A 15757-nucleotide genomic window follows, 5' to 3' on the forward strand; every position below is an offset into this window, starting at 1 on the left:
AACATTAATCATGTTATAGTATAACCTACCTCAGGTAACATTAATCAAGTTTTAGTATAACCTACCTCAGGTAACATTAATCAAGTTATAGTATAACCTTCCTCAGGTAACATTAATCAAGTTATAGTATAACCTACCTCAGGTAACATTAATCAAGTTATAGTATAAACATTAATCAAGTTCTAGTATAACCTACCTCAGGTAACATTTATCAAGTTCTAGTATAACCTTCCTCAGGTAACATTAATCAAGTTATAGTATAACCTACCTCGGGTAACATAAATCATGTTATAGTATAATCTACCTCAGGTAACATTAATCAAGTTATAGTATAACCTACCTCGGGTAACATTAATCAAGGTTTAGAATAACCTACCTCAGGTAACATTAATCAAGTTATAGTATAACCTACCTCAGGTAACATAAATCATGTTATAGTATAATCTACCTCGGGTAACATTAATCAAGGTTTAGAATAACCTACCTCAGGTAACATTAATCAAGTTATAGTATAACCTTCCTCAGGTAACATAAATCATGTTATAGTATAATCTACCTCAGGTAACATTAATCAAGTTATAGTATAACCTTCCTCAGGTAACATTAATCAAGGTTTAGTATAACCTACCTCAGGTAACATTAATCAAGTTATAGTATAACCTACCTCAGGTAACATAAATCATGTTATAGTATAATCTACCTCGGGTAACATTAATCAAGGTTTAGAATAACCTACCTCAGGTAACATTAATCAAGTTATAGTATAACCTACCTCAGGTAACATTAATTAAGTTATAGTATAACCTACCTCAGGTAACATTAATAAAGTTATAGTATAACCTACCTCAGGTAACATTAATCAAGTTATAGTATAACCTACCTCAGGTAACATTAATCAAGTTATAGTATAACCTACCTCAGGTAACATTAATCAAGTTCTAGTATAACCTACCTCAGGTAACATTAATCAAGTTAAAGTATAACCTACCTCAGGTAACATTAATCAAGTTATAGTATAACCTACCTCAGGTAACATTAATCAAGGTTTAGTATAACCTACCTCAGGTAACATTAATCAAGTTATAGTATAACCTACCTCAGGTAACATTAATCAAGGTTTAGTATAACCTACCTCAGGTAACATTAATCAAGTTATAGTATAACCTACCTCAGGTAACATCAATCAAGTTCATAATCTTCATCCATAGATACTGGTGACAGCAGTGTTGTTCCTACATTTATTTCTTCCATTGAAAAATCTGAAAATCACAAACCTTTTCATTTTCATGTTGTCAAGTATAATTTTCTAATAGCAAATTATAATAATATATTTAGAACTATATTTAGTGAGTGTATCTTTCTAACATAAAAACATGTGTCTCTCTTGTTTCTTAATGTTTAAGTTAGGATAGTAACTATAAACAAGAGGCTCCTCAGAGCCTAAATCGCTCAGCTGTAAAAAATTTGTCTTGTTTTGCTGATAAAAAATAAGTCAAATAAAAGAAGAATGTGTCTGAGGACACAAATGCCCCCGTTCAAGATTGCTCGTAATAGGTGAAAATACATTGCGGACGGACGGAAAGACAGATGGAAGGACGGACAGAAGGACAGAAGGAAAAACGGACTGAAAGAAGGAAAGACGGAAGGAAGGATAGATGGTCAAGGGTAACACTTAATGCCCCCTTTGGCTTAGCGGTGGGGGAATAAAAATCGTAATTTTAAAGGCAAAAACTCCTATAAGTTGTACTACCTTTTTTGTAAATCTTGGATTGATGATAATTTTTGTAGAGCCTACGAAATTTATTTCGAGAAAGCGAGACATAGCAATCCTAGATTCCGTCGTCGGCAACAACAACATTAAGGTTCAGTCTGTGGTCAAAGTTTTTTTGGACATCAATAACGTTGTCAAACCTACATGGAATTAGATGAAATTTGGACAGAAGCTTGTTTATGACCAAAATACAGTATCCAGAGCAAAATTATGAAAATATTTATTTTTCATTTTTCCGTATTTTACTGATAAATGGACTTAGTTTTTTGTACAGTTAACATTCATATTCAGTCTAAGGTTAAAGTTTTTCAGTCATCAATGAAAGAACCTTAGTGAGCGCGCTCACATACCCCACGTCCCCACATTGTCATTGGAGAAATAAAAAATAAGTGTAAGAAAAAAAAATTGTATCAGAAAAAAAAATTGAATCATAATTTCCTGTCAATATGCACATCTACATAGTATGTTCTTATTATCTACACAGTTTCATGAAATTCTGTTGTGTGGTTTGAGAGAAGTTGCGATGACAAAAGGTTGCAGTAGTATATTGGGCAAATAAGTTCAAAGGGGCGTAACCCCTGGAAAAAAAATTGAATCGTAATTTCCTGTCGATATGCACATCTACGTAGTATGTCCTTATTATCTGAAAAGGTTTCATGAAATTCTGTTGTGTGGTTTGAAAGAAGTTGCGATGACAAAACGTTGCAGTAGTATATTGGGCAAATAAGTTCAAAGGGGCGTAACTCCTGGAAAAAAAAATTGAATCGTAATTTCCTGTTGATATGCACATCTACGTAGTATGTCCTTATTATCTGAAAAGGTTTCATGAAATTCTGTTGTGTGGTTTGAGAGGAGTTGCGATGACAAACTGTTGCAGTAGTACATTAAAGTAAATAAGTTCAAAGGGGCGTAACTCCTAGAAAAAAAATTGAATAGTAATTTCCTGTCGATATGCACAACTACATAGTATGTCCTTGTTATCTAAAAAGGTTTCGTGAAATTTTGTTGTGTGGTTTGAGAGGAGTTGTGATGACAAGAAATAGGACTGACGGACTGACAGACTGACGGACTGACAAGACTGACAGACTGACGGACGGACGGAGAGACGGACGTACGGGTCAAAAACATTATACCCTCCGCAACTCGTTGCGTGGGGTATAATAACTTTGTCAAACACTCATGGAAATTGAAGAAATTTGGACAGAAGATTGTTTATGACCAAAATACAGTATCCAGAGCAAAATTTTGAAAATATTTATTTTAATTTTTCCGTATCTTTCTGATAAATGGACTTAGTTTTTTTTTACATTTAATAAATAGATAGTCTGGGGTTAAAGTTTGTTACACTTCAAATACTTTGTCATAGAATTTTATGAAACTTTTTTATGATTAAGATATAATGTCTGAAGCATGCTTTTAAAAATATATTTTCAATTTCAGTATTTTTCTGATAGATGGACTTTTTTACAGTAAACATTTACTGATAGTCTTGGATTAAATTTTTTTGACATGATAAGTTTATTTACCGTCATGGATTGTTATGAAACTTGGACAGAAGCTAATCTTCAAGACCAAGAAATAGCATCTAAAGAGAAAGTTTGAATCTTTTTTTAACATTCTGTATTTTACTGATAAATGGACACTTTTACACTGACAGCAGCAATCGTAGGCGAGACACAGGGTTCCGTGGAACAACTTACAAATTTTTTATGTTTATAGTTTCTATCATCTACTATCTATTATAGTTTTCAAGATTATAGGCAAAGACTTGAAAATTTGTCAAAATTCCCCTAACATTTCAGAGCAATAACTCCTACAAAAAGTCACCTTAAGGGAAAACGATACAGTTTTGATCCAACAGTGAATGCTTGACAAAAATTTGCATTCAAGCTATTTTTCACCTAGACAATTCAGATACGTAATAAAAAACATACCTTCATGTGCTACTTTTAGAGATAAATCTGGTCGTAATTTTAGACATTTACTAAAAATTTTGGTATCCTTGACATTTCTATCCTTTGCATAGACATACCCAACTTTTTTGTTTCTAAATTTAAGGTAAACACAGGCTATTTTTTGTAAAAACATTTGGAATATCTTCTTTACATAAATATCCTCTTCATTTGTGTATCAATTCTTCGGATATAATTCATTTCTATTAAATTTTCATGATTTTAGAAAACTAGAGGCTCTAAAGAGCCTGTGTCGCTCACCTTGGTCTATGTGCATACCAGTATTCAACAAAGGACACTCTCTAACATTGTAGACGAGAATAGAATTCATGACAAAATCTCTGTTATGTTGATCTTGTATTACTCATCATTTAGTCTGTTTAGTTTCTCTCTATCTTCCTTAGTTTTTGCTCAAAACAAAAAAGAGGGTAAAGAAAATCCTCATTTAAGGGCAATCACTCCTATAAAGAGTGACAGTCTACTAACTATATCGGCAAAATTTGACTTGTTAGTAGATCTTGCCTTACTGATCAGTTTTGTGATTTAAAGTATCTATTTGTCTATTTTAATTTTTATCATATAAGGCATAAACGCAAAAAAAAAATGGTAAAAATCCTCATTAAAGGGCAATAACTCCAATAAGGAGATGTCGGATGATTTCCTCAAAATTGTCTTAATTGTAGATCTTGTCTTGCTGATCATTTTTGCTTATTTAAGTTTCTATCTATCTATTATAATTTTTAAGGCAAAAACACAAAAAATTTGTAAAAATAGTCATCAAAGGGCAACAACTCTAGTAAGGAGTCGACTGACAATTTCGACCATCAGATTTTTTTATAGGTCTTGTCTTGCTGATCATATTTGCCTACTTAAGGTTTCTCTCTATCTTCTATAGTTTTCAAGATAATAGGCAAAAATGAAAAAAAATGGGAAAGTTGTCAATTAAGGGCAATAACTCCTATAAGAAGTTGTCTAACAGTTTTGACGTATATTGACAAATGGTAGAGCTCAAAAATCTTGCTCCTGTCAGATTTTCTCTATTTATAAAGGTTTCCAAAATAATAGAGAAAACTTGCATTTTACCCATGTTCTATTTTTAGCCATGTTGGCCATCTTAGTTGGCAGGCAGGGTCGTCGGACATATTTTTTAAACAGGATACCCCAATGATGATTGTGGTCAAGTTTGGTTAAATTAGGTCCAGTAGTTTTAGAGGGGAAAATTTTTGTAAAAGTTAACGGACGACGATGATGACCACAACCACCACAAACGACGTACGCCTAGTGATGAGAAAAGTGGGCAGGTGAGCTAAAAAAATGATATTCTTTGCTGTATATTTATCTAATGTAAAAAAAAATTCCATCAGTGATTTGTTCATAAAAATTGGTACAAATAATTTTCATGCATGATCAAGCCAAATGTCATTTTTAAAAAGAGGGGTTCATGTACGCGTTTTCAAGCTAACAATTAAAATCAGTCAAAAAATGTATATTTTCCCGATATGTCATAGTTTGACGTCCCTAGTAGCATTTTTTAAGATTTTGTATTAATGATCATTTTTGCTGTTAGGTGGTGTTTTATTTTCAATTATATTGTAATAATCAAAGTTGTTGATTTTAGAAATTTCACATGCTGGCTCACTCCTTACATAGGATAGAAAGATAGACACAATATTTCCCCCATCAAATCTTAAGGAGACACAATTATTTCTTCATTTTCCCCTTATTTCTGCTTGATTTCTCTTTAGATATTTTATATCAGTTCATATATAAATCATTAATATTGGTTAATATTGTCCTGATAGATATTTATATTGTACGAGCTTGTGAGTTCATTATATATTCTATGAGGAATAATATTCACCATTATACATGAAATAACCCTTTAATTTTATAGGGAAGCTTTAAATACTGCTTAAAACATAATTTTATTACTGATAACTTCAATAATTTGAAGCTTTATTTGCACGTTTGACACTAACTTTTTGCTTTTCATTCTTGGGAAATTTTATGTTGCTATTAACAATTATGACAGATATTTCCCTCTTTTCCTTATATTTTACAGCTAACTATATTTTGTACTTATGATACTCACCAAGTATGTCATTTTTTACAACTAACTATATATTTCTACCTATGATACTCACCAAGGATGTCATTTTTTACAACTAACTATATATATATTATACTTATATGATACTCACCAAGGTTGTCCTTTTTTACAACTAACTATATATATTTTCTACTTATATGATACTCACCAAGGATGTCCTTTTTTACAACTAACTATATACTTTCTACTTATATGATACTCACCAAGGATGTCCTTTTTTACAACTAACTATATATATATTATACTTATATGATACTCACCAAGGTTGTCCTTTTTTACAACTAACTATATATTATCTACCTATGATACTCACCAAGGTTGTCATTTTCTACAACTAACTATATATTTTCTACCTATGATACTCACCAAGGTTGTCCTTTTTTACAACTAACTATATATTTTCTACCTATGATACTCACCAAGGTTGTCCTTTTTTACAACTAACTATATATTATCTACCTATGATACTCACCAAGGATGTCATTTTCTACAACTAACTATATATTTTCTACTTATATGATACTCACCAAAGTTGTCCTTTTTGGAAGGCATTAACCTGTAATAGATCCTGTGGAAGAATTGACTTATTCTTCCTCTCTTTTCAATATCATACATGTCAAAGGAGTCTTCTAAAATCAAAAAATCATTTTATTGAACAATGGTAATTCTTTAAAATAAAGTGGTGTCTTATTCTTACATCATATGCATAAATAGCTGCGAGGGTGTTATCTTTATAAATAAAAAGCATTGTCAAACAAGGTGAAGTCAACTGGCATTTCAACATGAGGTCAAATAAAATCATTTATGTACCTTAATGATGGATTGATTTTAGTTTAAACAATATTTATTCAGATAAATCATCACAAAATGATATGATACAATTGAAATAAATATTAAGGATTCAGAAACAAGCAAATTTGCTTTTACAAATCTGTCTCCTATAAATGGATTGATTATTGGTGAATTAACCCAGTGTCAGTACACATGTTAGAATATCCCTACATGTTAACAACTAGATACTAGTGCAATAAAGAATTTGTTAATGTTTAAAAAAAAAAAAAGAAAAAAAATATTCCTACTAAAATTTATTGATAGCTGTTGTCATCAGATAACCATTGGGCAATGATATTTTCTGCACTTGAAAATGTTTTTATTTGCATGCTTAAAATTATACAAATATGCCTATGCTAAAAAAATAAAAACTTTAGTAATCATTTTACTGTAAATTTAGAAATTTTAGTGATTTTTGAAGAATGGAGAAAAATGTGAGATAAATTATTGAGATTTGAGAGAACGGTGTATACAAACATTACAAATAATGTTATCAGAATTAAAGATGTCAGTTTTTATATTTGCCATAGGTTTTTAGTCACAATTTTGCAGATAACAAGAATGTGTCCATAATACACGGATGCCCCACTTGCACTATCATTTTCTATGTTTAGTGGACCGTGAAATTGGGGTAAAAACTCTAATTTGGCATTAAAATTAGAAAGATCATGTCATAGGGAATATATGTACTAAGTTTCAAGTTGTTTGTACTTCAACTTCATCAAAAACTACCTTGACCAAAAACTTTAACCTGTAGCAGAACAGACAGAAGGAAGGACGAACGGATGCACAGACCGAAAAACAATCTTATAAATTTCTGAATATACAGTACTCTACATGTAATATATTATTATACCTTCAATATCAATGGACAGTACATTTCTGACATTTTTCACATTTTTTGGATCATAGTCGTCATGTAGTGACTGAAAATATCCTGCTTTTACTGGAGATATCTCTGGTGACAGTTCTCTGTAACGTTTCTGCTTATCTTTCCTACGTTTATGGTTGGAGATATGTAGTAGGACAATAATCGTCACTGATAACGCCTGGTGTATTAAGGAAAAATAGGTTACAGTAAAACAGAGGAACGACTTAATGCTTTAATACCTAGATAAATGCCAGTCAAACTGATTCATATGTGGTCATTGCAAAAGATAAATCTGGATTGATTTACTGCTATAGCTTATAATAAGTACAAAAACAAGAGTTTACAAGTCTTAACACTGTTTTATAGGATTAATTTAATCCTGTTTAAAACATAACTAAGTCTTTGATATTGTAAACGATTCCCTGCAACTATGTGTCTCGTCTGTGATTGCTGTTTACAGTATAAAAGGTCAATGTAGACAAAGCCACAGACTGAACATGTTGTGTCCTCTTATAGCCATTTATTTAGTATGAGTGGATAGTTGTCTCATTGGAAATCATACCACATCTCCTTATTTTTATATTTATTAAACAGTGATAATATAATTTTTGGATTAATCAATTTAATTTTTTTCACCAAACCAACAAAGGAATATGATCTACAAATCCACAGATAAAGGATACAACTCCCACTAAGATATGTTTCCAATAGCCTTTCCTTCCTTTGTTACACATCTGTAATCGTCCTGTTCTGTTATTTATCTCCTGATTGGGTAAAACCAACGATTCCCAGCCTGGGTTACAGATACAGGCACTTTTGTTGGGTAACAGTATCCCATGATTACATGCCAGTCTCCTCTGCAAAAGCATTTAAAATCAAAGTACTGAAGTACTGAACATCGCATGACCGCAAGTTCTGGTGGATAGTCACAGGCACTTGTCTCAGAAAAAAAATCATATCTCTATACCTGAAAGTTAGGTTAAGGTACAAAGATATATATTTTTTTTTCTGAGACAAGTTCCTGAATAAATAACAAGGAATTCAACCTCACCGTAATAATTATTATATTGTAGTGATATAATCATTTGTTATCAGTATCATCTGGTTTGTTGTTATATTATATAAATATTTGTATAACAGTTATATATATAGCAGATCATCTTAATAACTCTACCGACAAATTTTCATCCATTTATACCATCAATCTATTCTACTATTCTAATGATAGTGCAGTGCAAGTGCATGGTGGACTCTCTTCTGTAAAAATAGGTTTGATTTGAGAAGGCATTCATATTTCTCCCGCTGTCATTGCAAAACGTTCTCGAGATATTCTTCAGAATGCGTAACACAAATTTTCTGTATTCATAATTTGTTACTGATATATATATTTCTCACGACAAAACATTTTCATATCATCTATCTATGTTCTTAAAAAAATATTTTCATGAATATGTATTGATGAAATTAATATATAACAAGCGATAAGAGATATTCATCCACAAACACAATTTTTCGGTACATGTGCATAGATATAATGATTTTTTTTCCTTATATATGTTGTGTACAAGTTATCATTTTGTACAAATCATAATTTGTACAAAAAAAATTGTACAAATTATAAATTGTATTTTGACTTTGTACAAATTGTAATTTGTACAAAAAGTGCTTGTAAAAATTACAATTTGTACAAAATTTGACTAAAATTCACTCATAACTTGTACAATAATTTAGAGTGTGAATTTTGTTATAAAAAAAAAGCATTGATACACTTAAGATTTTTTATTCAATGACCCCACAATAAACCTTATTTACAAAGTACAAAAATAGTTCTGTATTATTTGTTTGAGCATGCGAGTGAATTACGGCATCAGGAATTGCACAACATCTTTTGCTTTTTACATTTACATTTAGACGTGCTTCATCCCCCTTTACATTTACAAGGAAGAAACCCCTGACAACCATTTTTGAAAGCTTTTTAACTGGTTCATGTAGCGAAAGTTGAAGCTCAGCAACCATTGCTGCGAATAAAGGTGTGTCATTAGCAGCTTAAATTTGATTTCTCGACATATATCCTGTTAAAATTTCTACAGCTGTTCCAATGCGATACCCAAATTCTCCTGATTAAATAATTACACCTGAGATATTTCGAGGATCAGTTGGGGCACGATCATGCTGAGGAATTGGTATGATGATCCCCCATAGCAAGTTCTGATAATTTCCGTTTCGTTTTCTTGGTTAGATATTCGGCTTGGATCTGTGGGCGCATTACATTTGTGCCCATTTGGGGATTAACAAAATTATGTTTGCGCGCAGCTTTTGGTTACATTTGGGCACATTCATTTTACAGGTAAGCCAGGTAAACATAAAGATTTCATAATAAATATGACTATAAATTGTTGTATTTCATAATAAATATAACTATAAATGACAAGATTTGAAAGTATTTGTTGGTTTAAATTATATATTTTTCATATTGAATTCTAAAAAATGAGTGGTCTTGAGAAATAATTTGTATTTTCCTGTACCTGGGATTACCTATAAAATAAATGCGTGCAAATGAATTCAAAAGCTGCGCGCAGACGTAATGATTTTTGCGCGCAAATGTAGTGCACCGGGATCTGTTGTCCAGACAGCGCACGCTTCCTGGCACGTATGATTGTTGTTTCAATGTCAGTGTCATCCTGATTGTCACTGGGGCCAATTTCTATTATTCTTTTAGAATTGTCACATGGGCCAATTTCTATTGTACTATCAGAATTAACTGGCGTGCATGTATCAATTACATTTCCTGTCTCCATCTGGGTATTTTTTTGTATTTTGTAAATGAGGTTTATTGTATGGTCATTGAACAAAAATTCTATGATGTGTATCAATTGTTTTTATAAACAAATCCGTACTATAAATTATTGTACAAGTTATAAGTGAATTTTAGTGAAATTTTGTACAAATTGTAATTTGTACAAGCACTTTTTGTACAAATTACAATTTGTACAAAGTCAAAATACAAATTATAATTTGTACAATTTTTTTGTACAAATTATAATTTGTACAAAATGATAACTTGTACACAACATATATATATATATTTCTCACGACAAAACATTTTCATATTATTTATTTATGTTCTTAAAAAATATTTTCATGAGTATTCATTGAAGAAATGAATTTATAACAAGCGATAAGGAATGTTATTTTGCACTCAATAATATCCATGTATTTAAACGAAATACATTCGGTTATCAGTCAAAAGCACAAGGGACGTGTCCAGAAATTTCTGTGGCAACATAACACCGGTATGACCTCTCAAGGTCACATCCAATGTAAAAATCATAAATCAAATGACATATATGTTAAGTCTTATTTCACTGGTTAGTGTCATGGCAACCAAAATGTTTATATATGTATGAACCCATTTATTCATGCAACAAGTTTGAAATGTGACACAGGTGAAATAGCTCTGTAAATTTCATTTTTGTACATTTTTATCAAGAAGTAAAGGTTATTTTTATGGAGTTCATTACTGTGCTTACTCCTTCTACCACTCAACAAACTCATGTCATTAGGAGTTTATCCAGTTTTGAGTGAGTGAGTCAAGTTAACCAATCTGATAAACTCCATACAATTAATTTTTATTTAACAGTTATGGGAATAAAAGGATGATGTCATGATGGGACAACAACCTCACCACAAAATTACCAAAATACATAGTTTGTTAATGTTAAACTGCCAATATGAGTAAAATTTCTTCTCTAAAGGGTAATTGTGATAACACAAAGAAATATATTGTTTTTATACATCAGATAGATACCTCAGTCATCCAATCTACTTCTTCATATTCAGCATGATAATTGTGTTTCCCTGACAACAGCTTCTTTTCTTCCTTAGTCATAAACTTAGGTCTAGCTACATTCTTACAGGAATTACTTTGGATATCAAAAACCTATGAAAGAATAGAGACAATGTGACAAAACACTCAAGATACATTATTTCAAAATAAACAGCTGCGCCATGAGCGCATGATATGCCAGTCTTCTTGTGTGTGAATTTTTATGCAATAATCATAAATTGTTTCTGACATACAGCGCGACATGCGAAAACCCCCCTTTTTTTTTTAACAAAAAACTCAATATCTCTAAAATAAAATTTTGAATCAAAACCAAAAAGTACACAAATCTTAAGATTAATATAACTAAGAAGTGTGTAAAATTTTAAGCAATAATCATAAATTGTTTTTGAGATACGGCGCGACATGTGAAAAACCCCTCCCCTTTTTTTACAAAATACTCAATATCTCTAAAATAAAATTTTGAATCATCACCAAAAAGTATACAGATCTTAAGATTAATATAACTAAGAAGTGTGTAAAGTTTTAAGCAATAATCATAAATTGTTTATGAGATACGGCGTGATATGTGAAAAAAACACACACCTGTTTTAGTTACTCCCGTAACTTAAAAAGTTTTAATCTTATTTTCACCAAAAAGTATACAGATCGTTTGACCATCATAAGAAACAACTATGTTAAGTTTCATGAAATTTGGATAAGTCGTTCTCAAGTTACGGTGCGACATGTTTACGCCAGACAGACAGACGGACAGACAGACAGACGACATTTGTATACCATAATACGTCCAGTCAAAATTTTGACGGGCGTATAAAAATGTAGATGATGCCCCCACTTGCAAATAATGTTTAAAGGAACTTAACTCAAGAACGGTAAAAGTGATGCAACACAAACAGAACTTGATCTGTGTTTTGTGGTAATAAGAAGTGTGTATAAGTTCCATAGCATTTGGTTGAGGCAAACAAAAGTTAGAGAACAGAAACCAATTTGTGACATACAGATGGACAAGGGTAACACTAAATGCCCCCTCCACATCGACAGAGGCATAAAAATCAATTTGAAAACATCTTGTTGGACCGAAAATTTTAAATGAAATACAATGTGTTCGAAAGGCATCACACTCACACCACATTAAAATATATTCAGTAGTAACTTTGAGCAAATTATTCCAATGGTCTTTTATTTACATGTACCAATCAAAACTAGCCATCAATTCTTCAAATCTTGATGAAAAATTTGTATATGTGATGTTAACTGGGCTATGCATTAAAATTTTACTGCTGTACCTTAAGCATCCAAATTATTCTCATTTTATTTAAAGCACAATGGTCCTTTTGTCAATCACTTTAAACATGTTAAATCATTTTGAAATCTTTCTGAAGCTATTTTATTACTTGAATATATTTTTAGAACTCACTTAGTCAGATAATCAAATGAGACTAAAATCAAATTATAAAATTTTGAATTATTTTCTTTAATTTTCCTGAAAGAAAGCTAAAAGTTTACGATCAAGACCTAATTTTTAGAAATAAAGAACACCACAAATATTTTCTAGAAAATGGTATTCTATATAAATGAATGCAGATTATATTCATGGAGTATACTGTAAATTCATAAATTATTGCGTGCATTTATTTTTACGATTTTTGAAGAATGGACAAAAATGCGAGATTAATTATTGCGATTTCAAGAAAATCTGGATACAAATATATGTATCGAAATTCAGAATGCAAGTTCTTATTATTGCGATACTCATCCAATCGCATTATTCGCATTAATAAAATTTTCGCAATAATTTCTGAATTTACAGTAATCATTTGTGAATTTTAGCAAAAATTAAAGGACGAAAAAAGATTATTTATCAAATTAAGGAGATTTTTTAAAGGAAGTAACAAAATAAATGGTGGTACCTGTTTTATTTTATATTGAACAAAATATTGTTAAATAGTAACATTTGCAGTACTTAAAAGCAGTAAATGATCTCCCCTGACCAAATCACAAATTCTTTGATTGGTAAATAAATCTTTGCCTGATGTGTCTCTCTGAGGATAAGATATTTAAATAATCAAATGTCCACAATAATATGAATGAATTTTCAGTTTTTTATGTTTGAATTTTAAAACATATGATATAAACAATGCCTAATATCCAACATGACAATATATGTTTAGTTTGTTTCTTAGATCACCAACACATTTCAACATTCAGGTATTTAAAATTTATGGCAAACAAATTTTTTGAATTTTCTACGTGCGGTGGCCTAAGCCTGTTTTTCTGCTCTTTGGTCAGATTGTTGTCTCTTTGACACATTCCCCATTTCCATTCTCAATTATAGAATTCCTTTTCCATGCACTAACCAAGAAAAAGTGTTACAAAGCAAATAAAACTTTTGAAAATTTGTCTGATTAGGCTAGAAAAAACATAACACTTTTAGTTTCTATATGTGCCTGTCCCAAGTCAGGAACCTGTTGTTCAGTGGTTGTCGTTGGTTCATGTCTGTCATATTTGTTTTTTATTTATTGTTTTGTTATAAATTAGCTAGCTATTAGTTTTCTCAATTGAATTGTTTCATATCTTTCATGTCAGAGTCTTTTATAGCTGACTATATGGTGTGGATTTTTCTCATTGTTGAAGGCAGTACTGTTGCCTATAATTGCTTACCTTCATTTCATTTGAACTTTGGTGGATAGTTGTCTCATTGGCAATCATACCACATTTCCTTATTTTTATTTATATACATATATATCATACACTTCCCAAATGTTATTGAAACCGGGTCTGGACCTGCATTGCTGCATGTGAATGATTGAGGTAACGTCATGTATACTGGAATATAACTGAAGTCAAGAAAGTCTTCACAAAAAATTTCCTTGTACAATGAGTGTTGTGATATTTCAAACTATTGGCAAACAGGAAGTGGCTACACGGCAGATGTTAAAATTATTTACTCACTGCAACTCAAAATAAACAAGCTGCAGACCAAATATTAAATCATTACTTTCAATAGGAGCCTAGAAATCTTTGACAAAACTTTTCTTTGTACAATGATATAAAATTTCAAACAATCAGCAATCAGGAAGTGGAAAGAGATAAAATTGCATACTCACTACCACTCAACATTATCAAGATGCAGACTAAATATTAAATAATTCCCTTCTATAGAAGCCAAGAAAATTGACCAAAGATTTCTTTTTTCAGACAGATGAATGGAGTCAAGCTGTTTTTAGACCTGCTTCCATCTTAAATGACATATGTAATAAGGAGATGTTGTATGACTGCAAATAAGACCAAATGACTAATGGTAAGCAGTTATAGGTAATCATAGACTTCAACAATGCGCGAAACCCATATGGTCTAGTAAGCTATAAAAGGCCCTGACATGTACACTTTCACTGAAACCTGAAATGGAACTGGCTGCTTAACCAAGGTAACATTTTTACTACTGAAAAAATAATTTTGATATAATAGAATTATACCATAGCTGGTGGATTCTTGTTACTACCAGGACAGTCAGGTAACGGTGTACACAGCCTGCTCATCTCGTTGAAGTAGTTACGATGTCCATGGTACTTACCATAGCAGGTGGATTCTCGTTACTACCAGGACACTCAGGTAATGGTGTACACAGCCTACTAGTCTCATTAAAGTAGTTACGATGTCCATGGTACTTACCATAGCTGGTGGATTCTCGTTACTACCAGGACAGTCAGGTAATGGGGAACACAGCATACTAGTCTCGTTGAAGTAGTTACGATGTCCATGGTACTTACCATAGCTGGTGGATTCTCGTTACTACCAGGACAGTCAGGTAATGGTGTACACAGCCTACTAGTCTCGTTGAAGTAGTTACGATGTCCGTGGTACTTCATATCACACAATACTGGAGAACAATGATGAAATCTGTCCTCATCTGGTGACGGACATTTGTGGGGTATTCGTATGTCAAATAAATATTCTGTAATACAAATATAATTATAATTATTGTACCTCAATGTTATATAACTTATTAGAATATTACAGAAAATAATATAGCTGGAAAATGATGTTTCTATATAAAGATGTAGAAAAAAAAGAGGTGCAAGATACAAAAAGGACATGCAAAATTAATATGTTAAATTAGTGATAATCGAATCTGTAGGGATGGGCTATCCTTTAGTGAGTTCACTCACATGTCTAGATAAGTATAATTATCTCCCTTTAACATGTAGGCCCACGATTCTTGTAAATCTTGTCATATATATAGTGAAATGATTACTGCATGCAAATTGCTGAATATTTCTCTTGTAGAATGTAAACTCTATAAGAAGCTTTTGTAGATAATGTACTCACAGTATTTATGCTATAACTGTAGTATATTAGTGTTTATGCTCTAACTGTA

General features: G+C 31.4%; 1 protein-coding gene across 1 annotated transcript; it reads right to left on the minus strand.

Annotated features, from left to right (window-relative positions):
• Positions 1-1164: 1164 nt before the first annotated feature.
• Positions 1165-15108, minus strand: LOC127725938 (uncharacterized). The gene is made up of 4 exons (XM_052233244.1): positions 15052-15108; positions 7521-7713; positions 6361-6462; positions 1165-1259 (listed from the first exon to the last, which is right to left on the minus strand). The coding sequence occupies exons 1-4, from the start codon at positions 15106-15108 to the stop codon at positions 1180-1182; spliced, it is 432 nt and encodes a 143-aa protein (XP_052089204.1). The 3' UTR covers positions 1165-1179.
• Between the last annotated feature and the right edge of the window lie 649 nt (positions 15109-15757).

The sequence above is a fragment of the Mytilus californianus genome, unplaced genomic scaffold (genome assembly GCF_021869535.1).
Source record: "Mytilus californianus isolate M0D057914Y unplaced genomic scaffold, xbMytCali1.0.p SCAF_15, whole genome shotgun sequence".
Classification (NCBI taxonomy): Eukaryota; Metazoa; Mollusca; class Bivalvia; order Mytilida; family Mytilidae; genus Mytilus; species Mytilus californianus.